Below are 13391 nucleotides of genomic sequence, written 5' to 3'. Positions count from 1 at the left end.
GCCGTAATGTATGAAACAAAGAAAAAAAATCAAATACGCATTTATGTGTTTTTGGGCTGGCTCACATGCTTTGCCCACGATTCCAAACCCTTCAATCACATGTTACAGAGTATAATGACATCGGACTTAAAAAGGTAATTTCTTCCATAAATTAAATATCATATCTCATATCAATCCTTCGTGCGAGTGTGTTTGAACTCAAGCTTGGGTCAGCGTTTAAGTACTGTACATACATTAGCTGTAAAATGACAGCGGTGATACGAAAACTCGCTTGGATTGGATGTAAGTCTACCTTTTCCGCAGACTCCGGCGAGAGTCTTTCATTTCACTTGTGTGCCAAATACATGAAAAGAAAACACACAGAACTACCCACGAAGAGTGGCTTGTCTGAACCAATTTGCCATAACAGCTCATGGACCTTTTTCTGTTGAAGGTGTCAGGATTGTGATGCCTCGTCTCTCAAACCACAATCCCAAATTTACAAAAATTCCTAGAAGACTATAACACAGGATTCATGTTATATAAACCTTGAAATTTTTGTTATTCTGAGAACGTTTTGAATTGCCCCCACATATTTGCCATATGATTCTCACAGATTCACAAATTTGCATAATTTTGGGGAAAGCTTCGCTGGAAAACATTAAAAGTAATGCTTTGGTCCCATCTTGTGGCATCACGGTGCCAAGGAATCATGTTGAAGACAAGGACCTTCATGTGCCGCTTTCCAAGGTGGCATTTTTCGGCATTTTTAGGCGTCCATTGCTCTCGACTTTTTGGGAGCTAGATCCCAATTTCTGTACACTTTAATGATATTGATTTAATTTTGTCATAAAATTTGTAATTTTTTTACTATACAAATGGCCATATCACTATTTAACATCATCCATCCATCCATTATGCAAGTCGCTTATCCTCACAAGGGTCACGGGAAAGCTGGGGCTTATCCAAGCTAGCTTTAGGTGAAAGATGGACTGCACCCTGGACAGGTCACCAGTCAGTCGCAGGGCAGATATTGATACCATCACTGAGCAGGAATCAATGCCACGCTGCCCACAACAAAGGCAGGTGTGTGTACCACTACATCATCAGTTACTCTTATTTAACATCACCTTTTACAAAAAAAATGTTTCTTTGGATCAGAGGTGCTCAATGCATCGATCCCGGGACAGCGTCCTAAAAAAAAAAAAAAAAAAAGACATGAGCCAATGTTCCCTCTAAATTGCGCGTGCGCAATTGTCCACCAGTGATGGAGTCTCTCCGCATATATTCTGCGTTGCGCGCAAAAAAAAAAAAAATCCAATGCAAATTGAAAGTATAACATACAGCTATTCAGTTTGTGGGATTTTGCAATGTGATTCAATGAGTGTGGGATGACTGGTTGTTACATCCAATGGCACAATTCACATACGTACTGTAAAAAATGAAAAGAAGAAGCCACTGGTTACTTTTAGGGAGCACACGGAACTTTCTCTAACAACGACTGCTGCTCCGTCACACTCTCTTTTTCCTAGTTTACCTTACCACCACCCCCTACACACACACACACACACACACACACCACACACACACACACACACACACACACACACACTTAAAGACCTACACTCATAATTACAAATGTTACAGTACTTATATAGCCCATCAATGTGTTTTATAATGAGGGCGTCCACCACCGCTGCTTTAGTTAGCAACACAGTCTGGGCAATATAGAGCAAAGACGAGCTAGACATGCTGCTTATGTTTATTTTTTATATTAATGGAGAAAGTTAAAAAAGAAATGCTTTTGTTTTAACATGCTATGACTGTCGGAATGTGTGAATAATTGAAGCAAAAGTGGTTAAACTGGACGAGATTTTCTCTTTTCCCAGTGGGAAAGGTGTGGTCTCAAGCCAAAGTAGAAAGTGCAGGATGAGATGGTGTGTAATTTTAAAATTCCACCTTACACAGCCTGATCCAGGATGAAAGCACAGACGATACAGTGCACACACAAAAAAAATAATAATTCTGTATTTTAAATACAGGAGGCAACATAACATTAACCTTAAAACAGTTTGGGAGCATCATCATCATCTTCCCCCACACCCTGTCGGTAGCTCTCGAGAGACTGGCTGCTTGAAAAGTAGATCTTGGGGTAAAAATGTCGGGCCACCCCTACTTTATATGATATACTGTCTCTCGTCAATGAACGTACACACATACCAACTTAGCGATTACGACAAGTATAAAATCAGCATGTGATTACTTCTCGCTTCTTATACGCAAGTGCTGCACTCAAGATGACGCATCACACCGCACACGTAACATTGTCTGCGACAATCCCGAGTCTCCTCCCCAAAACCAGATGTGTCATAGCCAGATTTTGCAGCGATATTACGGTTATATTGTGGTTTACTTAAACTGTATTTATAGTTTCATTTGTATCTGTGACTAAAAAGCAAAGCAATCCTTTTTCGTATTAAAAGAAATACAGTGACAGTGCCCCAAGCAATTCACTTCTCCCTTGTTGCTTGTGGTTAAATTAGAGAAATAAATAAATAAATCCAATGCAATATATGTGGTCCCTCAAAACATTTTTTTTCCCCGAAAACAACACCAGGAGTCGCAGTTTTTCCGTTGTCGCAAATTGGTTATGTGCAAGAGGGTCAATCACCTGCTGTGTGGATGTGAATCACCGACTGTATTTTTTTTTCATGATTCAGTCATGATTGGGGAGGGAAAATATTACTCATCACACACCACACCACAGGATAATTTCTCAATATAATCTTCAGGAGACACACAAAAATCATGTCTTCTGTACTTGAAATTATGCTTGACCAGTTCAGGGTGTACCCCGCTTCCTGCCTGTTGACAGCTGGGATAGGCTTTGCGACCCTTGTGAGGATAAGCGGCTAAGATAATGGATGGATGGATTGTCTATGGATATAAATTTGAAACACGTTTGGTAATTAGTACCCTGGGTCAGTTGAATTGAAGGACAATGATTTAGGATGACATTACCCATTGTTTCTCTGCAAAAAGGGGGAAAAGAGTAATTTTTGTCGTGATGAAAAACAAGAAATAGTTAATGCCTTGCCTGTGACTCAGAGAGCAATGGGTTCGTTCCAATAAAGGCACATTAAGGAAAGTTCCTGTCAGGCAAATCCATCGTATTAAGAAAGCAGCTGTTAAAAAACCACTGATGAATGGCAAGGTGGTATTTGAAGCTGCTGGTGTATCTAGAGCCTTGAGTTGAATTTGATGCCGGCTCCCCTCTTCCACCGTGTCTACTCTTGTTCGAAGACATATAGAGAAAATAGAATTTTGGCAAGTTTGACATCAAACCATTATGTGATCATCCCGTAGTTATGCTTGTCAGTGCAGCGTACACAGAAAGTTCGCTAACCTGTTTTCCAGGTTTGGTCAGATTGATGCTCTGCAGAGAGTGGATTTTATTCACCGATGAATGCCAGGGACGGATTGGGGGTGGCCCAGAACTCATGGACAGATCCTGTCCAGTTCATGCGTGCCGTGGGGAGCCAGCCATCCGGCAACACAAACTTCATGTAATCCATCAATCTATTTTCTAAGCATCTTATCCTCACGAGCGTCACAGGAGTGCTGGAGCCTATCCCATCTACCATCGGGCAGGAGGCGGGGTACACCCTGAAGTGGTTGCCAGTTCCAATCGCAGGGCACATGGAGACAGACAACAGTCGCACTCAATATCATACCTTGCAGCAATGTAGAGTCTCCAATGAATGTGTGTTTTTGGGATGTGGGAGGAAACCAGAGTACCCGGAAAAAACCCACCCAGACATGGGGAGAACATGCTAACTCCACACAGAGTGTATATATAACAATTGAGAGCGCAAACAACGGAAAAACACATTGAAGTTCTACTGACATGACATCGTGTAAAGAAGGACAGACACGTACACAATAAGGTAGCACAATTTATCAAACGCTCATCATCAAGAGATGTTAACATCATGCACACTAAACCTATCACCAAGACAACCCGGAGTAAGATGAATGACAAAGTTAATTAAGACGCGGTAACAAATTATATCTTGTAGAGATTCTCATTTATTCATCATGTCATATTTCAATATTTCATTTTTTTCACTCATTCTGTGCAAGCAAAATGTGATGATGATGATGATTTGTATGTATGTACAAATAAATTTATAAGCTATTTACTCATTCATATTCATTTAGTAGCAGAGTCAGCTCAAAGAGATGAAATGGTTGATTTCGACGAGAAAATAAAAGGATCAGTAAGCAGGTTGACAAATACAGGAAGCGTTTGGTCAATGAACAATGCTAATTTTGTAGGCCCAGGCAGCTAAGATGATCAGGCTATAGTGGCCACTTCCTGTCATTAGCTAGCATAGTCCTGTAACTAAAGTTAAAAAAACTAACTTTTTTTCACTAATATTACATAATTTTATACCAACTATGTACTTTCTCTTAATTTTCTCCCCCCCACCTTTCCAGTGTAGCGCTAACACGAAGTTGTAGCCCTCACAACATAAGTATTATTCGGGCTGTAACTACCAATTATTTGACAAATGATATATCTGATGAATATTTTTGGAGAGATTAATTACTGTATAAAATTTCTTTTTTTTAATACTGTCCCCCTATAACAAAAAAAATGGGACATTATTTAAAACTGACAGTCCAGAAAATGCCCAAACAAAAATATGATTCAGTTACTAGTTTGGTCAATAATGTCAAAAAACAGGCAAAGCTTTATAAACTCTTTTCCAGAGTAAAAAATATATTTGAAAAAAAAAATATATATATATACAGTATATATATATTTTCTAACCCCCCCTATATATATATATATATATATATATATAATAATTAATATTTCGTGTTAAGAGGCTGAAATTCCAAGGGTTTTGACAACTTTAAGTTAAACAAGATCTCTAAATAATGGCTAGATTTTTAGTAATAACTATTGATTAATTTGATCATCAATTACTTGTCCATTAATTGCTGAATCTCTAGTGATGATCTTGAATTTTTACAAACCACAAACCTCTACAAAATAACCACTGGACAATTGACAACAGAGATGCCAAAAGGAATTGGCGTAGATATGTAACCCGACCTAACCCTAACCCAAATAAAAGAGATTACAAATAAGTTAATTTATTGCAGAGGCAATTAAAAAAAACAAAACTTAAACTGCTGGTGTAACTGGAGTGTCAGCATTTCTCGATGTGATAACGGTTCCCAAATTGCGAGAAAATATCTCATCTCTGCTGATCTTTTCTCCTGAGAACTGTCAGTCTAAATCCACACTACAGCAGTACGGGGTAATCGCCAACGGGTAGATGCGTAGTTTAGTTCAGAAGCAGATGTCTCTCAGACTATCCAATAATCACGAAATGGTAGACACAACACACCAGTGGAGTCTCAACATCTGTGGGGCGATGAAGAGACATCAGGCAGAACAGCCAAGAAAAAGCCACATCTTCAATAAATTGAAATGATTAAGATGGGCAGCTTTAATATGAGACTGCATCTTAACAAACAAAGGGATGGAGGAAAAGTGATGGAGTGGCTTTGGTGCTAATCAAGTTCAACCTTGTAGGACGTAGTTACAGTGAAGTTACTTCTGGTTACCCTTAAAAAATTCAATGTCATCAGGAATTGGGGAGTTATTTGCAAAATATTATAGTCGAACCACTGAGGTCCAACACAATCTGTTCTGGGACAGATTGGGAAAGAAAATAATGCAATGGATGATCCAAAAACATTTTTAAACTCTACTTATACATAGAGCTCGTGCACCTACGTCATAAAATCACGTGACTTTTGTTTACCTTGCCATATTGCTGGTCTAGCAAAGCATTGTTCCATGCTAAGTCGGTTGGAGACGACACAAAAATACGTCTTATAGCACGACGCCCAGAAGCTTGTCCGATACCGTTAGACATTTAGAAGGTGAAAATAAACAAAGGTACGTGGAAAAATTAAATAAACTCTGCATAGTGGACCCATATTTAATGCCGAAGTCAATGTTTTCGCTAAGAAATTGGAGGCTTCCGCTTGTCTTGGAAAACTAGAAATACACATGTATCTGGTGAGTAAGTCGTCGAGATTTACACAGAAAGGTTTGAAAGCGTATAAAAGTCTGGACGCATACAAATACTTAGTTGCTGGATCTGTTCTCAATCAAGAATAAATCCTACATAGTGACGGGTTGACGGCTCGTGAACGCGGAAGCGTGTTCGACCACACATTGACCTTTGCCGGAATCCATCGATCTTTTCAGCTAGTATTCAATACAAATACCAAGATTTAAATAAATGACCCATGGTTTTACACAAACAGGCATTCATTAACTATGATTGAAAGAAAAAAAGAGGACGGAGTCATCTCCACGGAACGTACACGGAAGCGATTGCGGCCACACTTAACCTCCGTTACCCTCTTCGACAGACTGTTTTTTTAATACACAAATGAGCCAACCTGGTATGATAAATATTTCTTGATAATTTGAAATGGAGAAGAATAATTCCTACCTGAAATAAAGCGATCGCTACACAGACGTGTGTGTATTTTGGTTGCGCACCATCCATCGTATTTTCTGGTCTTTTCAGCTGGTATTCTGTAGAATGATCTGTTTGAATATCTGTCTCATCTGTTGTGACAACCAACAGCGCAACAGGTCTTGTGTATTGTAAATATTCTCCTCCGGTTCAATGTCTCCCAAAATGTCGAGTAGCTCTTTATAACCGGCAATATGGTGCCGTGAAAATGGTGATGTCACGTGTATGAGCTCTATAGGCATGCAAGTGTGTCCCTCCTTACAAGTTTTTTTTAGTTACAAGCTGTTTTTTTTTTATTTGTGTTGCAGGCCAACATTTGAGTTATGAGCAACCTTCCGATCCATCGCCACTATAATAAACTGAGAAAAAAAAAACAATCAAACTAGGATAATGTCATCACATTTGGGAAAGGTAAACCACAGTTGCCGATGCCGTTTTGTGGGTGAGATAAACAGTCAGACACACAAATACAACATGAGGACTCTCACGAGGAACTGCTGCAGGTCACAACTTACATCCAGAAGCTGACACGGAGACCTTAAGCACACATCCAACACAAGTGTTGAAACCCTTGATGTATTTATGCAGCAATAATATCCATCTATCCAGCTATTTTCTTAGCCGCTTATCCTCACGAGGGTCGCGGGAGTGTTGGAGCCGATCCCAGCTGTCAAGAGGCAGGAGGCGGGCTGCACCCTGAACTGGTTGCAGGCCAATCGTAGAGCACATAGAGAGAAACAGCCGCACTCACAATCACACCTCGAGGCAATTTAGAGTGTCCAATTAACGTTGCATATTTTTGGGATGTGGGAGGAAACCAGAGTGCCCAGGGAAAACGCACGCAGACACAGGGAGAACATGTAAACTCCACACAAGCGAATATGTGATCATACCCTGTACCTCAAAAGTGTGAGGCCAACCCTTTCCAGCTGAGGCACCGTGCCGACCAGTAACAATATATTATTTAATAAAAACACCAAACCCCATACTGTTTTTTTAAAGTCTGGAATGGATTAATGGCATTTTAATTCATTTCAATGGGGGAAACTGATTTGACATAAAGTTAAATTGAATTACAAGCTTCATCATGGAACAAGTTCAAGTTCCTGTACAAATATTTAACTAGTATATTTATCTATAGACAATGCATCAAAATGTATTAGAAACCTTTTTATTTGAAGTATCATACACATTGGGAACTTTTAAAGACCTAATATAGCCGTCAAAGACTTCAACTGATGATTTGCCAAAACACAATATTATGATACCATTTATAGTCATCTTTTTTCAGCTCTTTGCAAGGGGTCCGAAGTGTGATTTACACCCAGCTCAAAGGTTTCAAAACCATTAGAAAACCATCAAAACATGACCAAACTCGCTGACGTTCCCGCAGAACGTGCACGTTTTCAAAACAGCGACTAATGTGTGAGCGTAATATAAAACTGTCATAAGCCTGTCATGACTCAAACCAGCTTGAATTGAAGCAGCTCAAATATTACTTTTAGATGAAAAGGGGTTTGCAATCTAAGACATTTTGTCTTTTTCAAGGGATTGGTAATACCAAAACACAACGTTAATCGTTGAAGTGAGAAATTTTGAATTACCATGGATATACAACTGTCTCTGAATTCAAATTCACACAGCTAGGACCACCTGGATCCAGTTTAGGACCACATAACTTTATATGAATATTCATCATTGTGTAGGATAAGCCTGTCAACTCAGCATCCCACCCCCTTTTCCCTCCAACACTCGCACATGCGCGTGTACACACACGCACGGGGGGTTGGAGACATCAAAGCCTGTGCTGAGGAGAGGGAGCTGCACCAGGCAAAACAGGACAAGACAGAAGAGTTTGCGTCGCAAAGTTTGGAAGTCGAATGTCCCTAGATCTCGTCATCTGGCTGAAGCTTTTATTTTTCTACTCAAATACAAATTCTGGACATTTTAAGACCTCTTATCAATACACAGGAAGGATTCAAAAATGGAAAGTCAACTTTCTGACAAGACGAATTGGTGGAATATCGTTTCTACGGCACCTTCTTTGAGGTGAGATTAAGGAAAATAAATTTCATAAAAATGATGTGTATGAATAGGTCTTTATTCAGACTTTAGGTTCACACAAACCACATTGTTCTACTGTATATATGACGAGAGCTTCCGACGTATACATATTTATTAGGTTCTATCTCGTTTAAGCTATTATTTTGTTTTTGCAAGCCATAAATCGAATTTTTGTCTAGAGTTAGTTAGCAACTAAAGCTAGTCCCATTTCAGTGACGGTTTGGTTTTCTATCTCAATCTTCAGATTAAAAAAAAAACGCAGTTCTACTTTAAAGCAAACTAATCGAAGTGAATACATTGCAGCAGACGTCAGTCTTGGAAATCTGTCGCAACGAGGATTGTGTCAGGAAAACCTGATTATTAATGCCAGCGATGCTATTCAAAGCGACCTGGTAAACGTGTCGGCACGCGGCACAGCGGGGGGACCGGCTGCTCCTCTACAGTTCAACAGCGGCTCTTAACCCTGGTGCTGCCCGGGTCTCCATGTGTCGCACGGGGGATCAGGCACCCCACGAATACTTTGATGTTGCCGCGAATGCCTCCCGTGAATCTTTAACTCAACGGCCCGGCTGTCAGAGCAAGTCAAAATTCATATCGCGATTTAAAAATGTAAAATTCCAAAGTGTCAATTTCATCTGATTTTACTGCACAAGGGGAGATAAATGTCACCGCACACAGTATCAAACAACATCACAAAGAAAAAGAACAATGAACGAGATGGCTTAAGGTGTCTAAATTGTCCCACTTCATCTTGTTGGTGTCCAACAGATAACCTGAAGAACGGGCAGGAATTTTAAATGTTTCTGTCTGGATTTACAGCCTCAATTGGAACCCCCTACTCTGAAAATGCAATTATTTATGAAAATCAGGACCGCTCCGCCTAACTCCCAGGGAATCCATAAAACTGGGAAGGCTGTGCCAACCGCGGATGGTTTGCGCTATACCGCATAAACCATCTACGTTTCGCTGACGTTTTCATTTTTAGTGCATGTTTACATGACAATTTTCAGGTTCACACACGAAGTACGCATATATCACCTTCCGTCACACTGAACGCGTTCTGATGCTTTTGCTCTTTTTCTTGTGAAACAAATGAAAATCTCCAGAATGTCGAGAAAATAACAGCTATGCATTTGTGTCTTCATCACCTTGAATCTGTCTCTGCTGATTTGCATCTATTGCCAAAAACAGCTTCAACTTTCAATAACATTCACCCGCCTGCACTATTCCTCCCGAGATTCTAACAAGTTAACAATTTCATAAATGGACCCGTCGCGCTCCTTGCCTCCACCTTCCCCCATCATTCCAAACTTTTCTCTCCCTTCCACACCTCCCTCCACATCGCCATCGCCCAGCCTTGCATCCACTGCTGTGTTCTGCTCCTTCCTCTCCCTGCTTTCCCTCCTGGGCATCATCGGCAACCTGTACACTCTGGGGCTCCTTCTGAGGCGCAGGAGGAGCAGGAGGAGAAGCGGAGTCGGACTAACATGCTGCTTAATGAGAGTACCTGCACCCTCCTGCCTTTCCAATTCTTCCTCGCTCTCCCCCTCCTCCTCCCCGCTCTCCTCCTCTTCCTCCTCATCCTCTCTTCACCTCCAGGTCCTGAGCCTGGCTCTAGCCGACCTGCTTTACCTGTTCACCGCCCCCTTCATCGTCTACGACAGTCTGGCCTCCAACTGGGCCTTTGGCGAGCTGGGCTGCCGCCTCCTCTTGAGCCTGGACCTCCTCACCATGCATGCCTCCATCTTCACCCTCACCGCTATGAGTCTGGACCGCTACCGCGCCGTGGCGCACCCCCTGCACACCTCCTCCACCAACTCGTCGGGCCTTCTGCGAGTGAGCTTGGCTTGGGGGCTGGCGGTGGCATTGAGCTTGCCCATGATGATCACCCTGCACCTGGAGGATGGGGAAAACCAGGAGGGTCAGCTGTGTGTACCCGCGTGGGACGAACAGAGCTCCAAAGCTTATCTGAGCGTGCTCTTCTGCACAAGCATTCTCGGTCCAGGCCTGGCTATCGGAGCGCTCTATGCTACTCTTGGCCGACTTTACTGGGTGTCTCAGACCCGGGCCCCGTGGGGTACGGGCACGAGTACTGCTTGCCCTGCCCGTGCTCCCAAACCCAAAGTCCTACTCCTCATCTTGGGCATCGTCCTGGCCTTTTGGGCTTGCTTCCTCCCTTTCTGGATCTGGCAGCTCTTGCCTTTATACAAGCCCGACATGCTGAGGACTGTACCGGTGGGCACCCAAGTGACGGTGAACCGGATCCTTACAGGGCTGACCTACGGAAACTCTTGTGTGAATCCCTTCTTCTACACGCTGCTGACTGGGAAGCGAAGACCCAACCGCCAGACGCTGACATCAGCGAATCAACTCTGCCGCAAGAGCAGTCCGCTGCAGTAACCTTTCGTTGTATCACCTGACACAATAACGTGACCCTTCCGAAATGGGTTTTCTCACATAGACACTTACGAAAAAAGGTACTGTAAATTATTTAATTATTTTCAACAGACACCAAAGACCAATGATTCAGCTTGTTAACTGCACCAAACAAATCACAGCACTTTGTAAAAGACTTTCCTATATGGTTCACAATTAATCAGTCTATAATTATTTTTTTTTCATTTTTTTTTCAAGTAGTGCAAAAACAACGACATGACAAATGACTATGTATTGCATAACTCGTGGGTTTGTCTGCTGCTGGGTAAAAATATTGTAAAAATGCATCACTGTAGGTAAGTGGTTAAGATTATTATTATTAAGATTATTGTAGTTAAATGAACCAAATAATGTCCGTAAGAATGGCATTTTCTCTGATTGTTCCTTTACAGAAGGAAGACTTTGCATGCACAAACATTTCCAGTAAAATATTAATGCACTTCTGCTCGTTTTCTGAGAAAAAAAAAATGCCAGTATTTTTTTCTTTGGAAGAAATTTTCAGTTGTTGACTGGTCTCTATCTCTGGGATTTTTTGGAGGAATTGTGAATTCAGTTTTAGTGAGTCTTTTGTTTGCTTTTCTTAAACTTAAAATATACTTTATATTGCTAGATTTGAACATGCAAATGCTGCTGCATGGCTTCGATTCTGTCACTGACTGATGTTTATATTAATGCTCAATATAGAGTTTCAAATAAAGACTATGCTTTCTGCAGTTCACCGAGTCATTTGATCCGTTACGATCAGTTCAGGGTGTACCCCATCTTTGGTGCGAAGATAGTTCGGATAGGCCTCAGCATCTTCAGTGGACGATGAATGAATGAATTTGATCTGTTATTGTAGTAAAACAAACACCACTGGACACGACATTACATGCACCGACTTTAAATACAAGTGGTTTATCCAAAAAGCATTCTAGTAGTTTAGAAGCCAATACTGAACCAATATTCATTATGTGTGACATATTGACTATGATTGCCTCAGCCTCTAATGTAAAGATAAATGTCTGGCAAGCGGAGTTACCATTACCATAGAAATGAATAAAGTCTCTCTGAATTGTCTTTGTTCAATTTTAAATAGTTGTATTTTTTCACACCAGATATCAGGAACATAGTTGTCTAATTGGAATGACAAATAAAGATATCGGTTGTCTGTTTTTACTCACGAAAACTGAATTGTGTGAATATGTGCGACATCTTTTTGCCTTGGACAAATTACGTCTCTTGCCATCCATGGGTTTCTCATGATAGATGTCTAAAATTCAGTTGCTGACATCTGCTTGTGAATTTTGGATATCTGAAACTGCAGTTGAATATCTACAAAATTTCTGTAAAAGATATTTTCAGCATCTTTTTGCCTAGTTAAAATGTAATCTAGGATAATTTATTAAAAGTATCTTGGTTTCAAGTATGTTCTGGATTCGTATCTTTGCTGTCGGGCAGATACCCCACATATGCAAATATAGTCAACTTCATATTTTTACCCAACTCAATGTTAATCATCAATTCTGAATTCCCACAAGGTATGCAACTTGTACAAATTATTAAACTAACAGATTATTAATATAAAGGCTATTAAATCTAGGAACTTTCTTGGATACTTCAACTGTCTGAGAAGTGTGATACCGCTCCACTTCATATTAATGACACGGGAGCAATGTGGCAGGCATTATGTGGCTTAAATAATGGAGTCTGTTTGCTTTTTTCAACAAACAAAAAAAAGAATAAGAAAAGAAAATAGATTTGAGTATGTCTGTTTTGCTAAAAAATATATGTATAACTGTGATGGTTCATTGTGTTAGGTAAGTTTGTGTTCAGATGAATTTCCACTTATTACACAGTTGGTGAATGGTCTGGTCAGCTCATCTTTTTTTCTTTTTATTACATCACTAATGGCCCTTAGACGTTTGAAATAGAGTATGAAGATTATGTAACAGATGTCATTCATAATAAATTGGCCATTTTTAACCGTTTCCCCCGTTTTTCTGTCAGCAGTTAGTTCAAGTAGAATGGAGAATCTTTATTCCTTTTATGCAGGTAGAGTTTTACTGTACAGCGGAATTTTTTCATTTGTTTTTTTTACTGTCACTGTGGTTCGTTATATTATGAATGCATATTTATTGATAATTTCAGACGGACAGAGCAAGGTTTTAAAGAGGAATGACAGAAAGGAAAAAGAAAAGCACGGCTTTTAATGAATTAAATAAGTGTTTGAACATTACAATGGTGAGGCCTTGTATTTATTCTGGTGAATGATAGCAATGTAAAACGTAATAGCATCTTAAATCATGCACTGTTCAGAAATTCAAGCAAAATGGAGCTGTTTTCCACCCTCAAAAGTAG

At 40.4% G+C, this 13391-nt stretch overlaps 2 protein-coding genes across 2 annotated transcripts in view; one reads left to right on the top strand and one right to left on the bottom strand.

Annotated features, from left to right (window-relative positions):
• Positions 1-13391, bottom strand: part of kcnj14 (potassium inwardly rectifying channel subfamily J member 14) — a 35805-nt gene that overhangs the window by 19218 nt on the left and 3196 nt on the right. The window lies entirely within an intron of this gene.
• uts2r3 (urotensin-2 receptor 3) lies at positions 8405-11676 on the top strand. Its single transcript, XM_061821084.1, has 2 exons — positions 8405-8600; positions 9807-11676. Exon 2 carries the CDS (start codon positions 9879-9881, stop codon positions 11013-11015), a length of 1137 nt encoding a protein of 378 aa, XP_061677068.1. The 5' UTR covers positions 8405-8600; positions 9807-9878; the 3' UTR covers positions 11016-11676.

This window comes from Syngnathoides biaculeatus, chromosome 5 (genome assembly GCF_019802595.1).
Source record: "Syngnathoides biaculeatus isolate LvHL_M chromosome 5, ASM1980259v1, whole genome shotgun sequence".
In the NCBI taxonomy this organism is placed as follows: domain Eukaryota; kingdom Metazoa; phylum Chordata; class Actinopteri; order Syngnathiformes; family Syngnathidae; genus Syngnathoides; species Syngnathoides biaculeatus.
The sequence above is the reverse complement of the archived record's forward strand: the minus strand, read 5'-3'. Positions and strand labels throughout refer to the sequence as shown.

Bases quoted from the DNA above. Each gene is read 5' to 3' on its own strand.
- uts2r3 (XM_061821084.1), top strand. From the start codon at position 9,879: ATGGACCCGTCGCGCTCCTTGCCTCCACCTTCCCCCATCATTCCAAAC.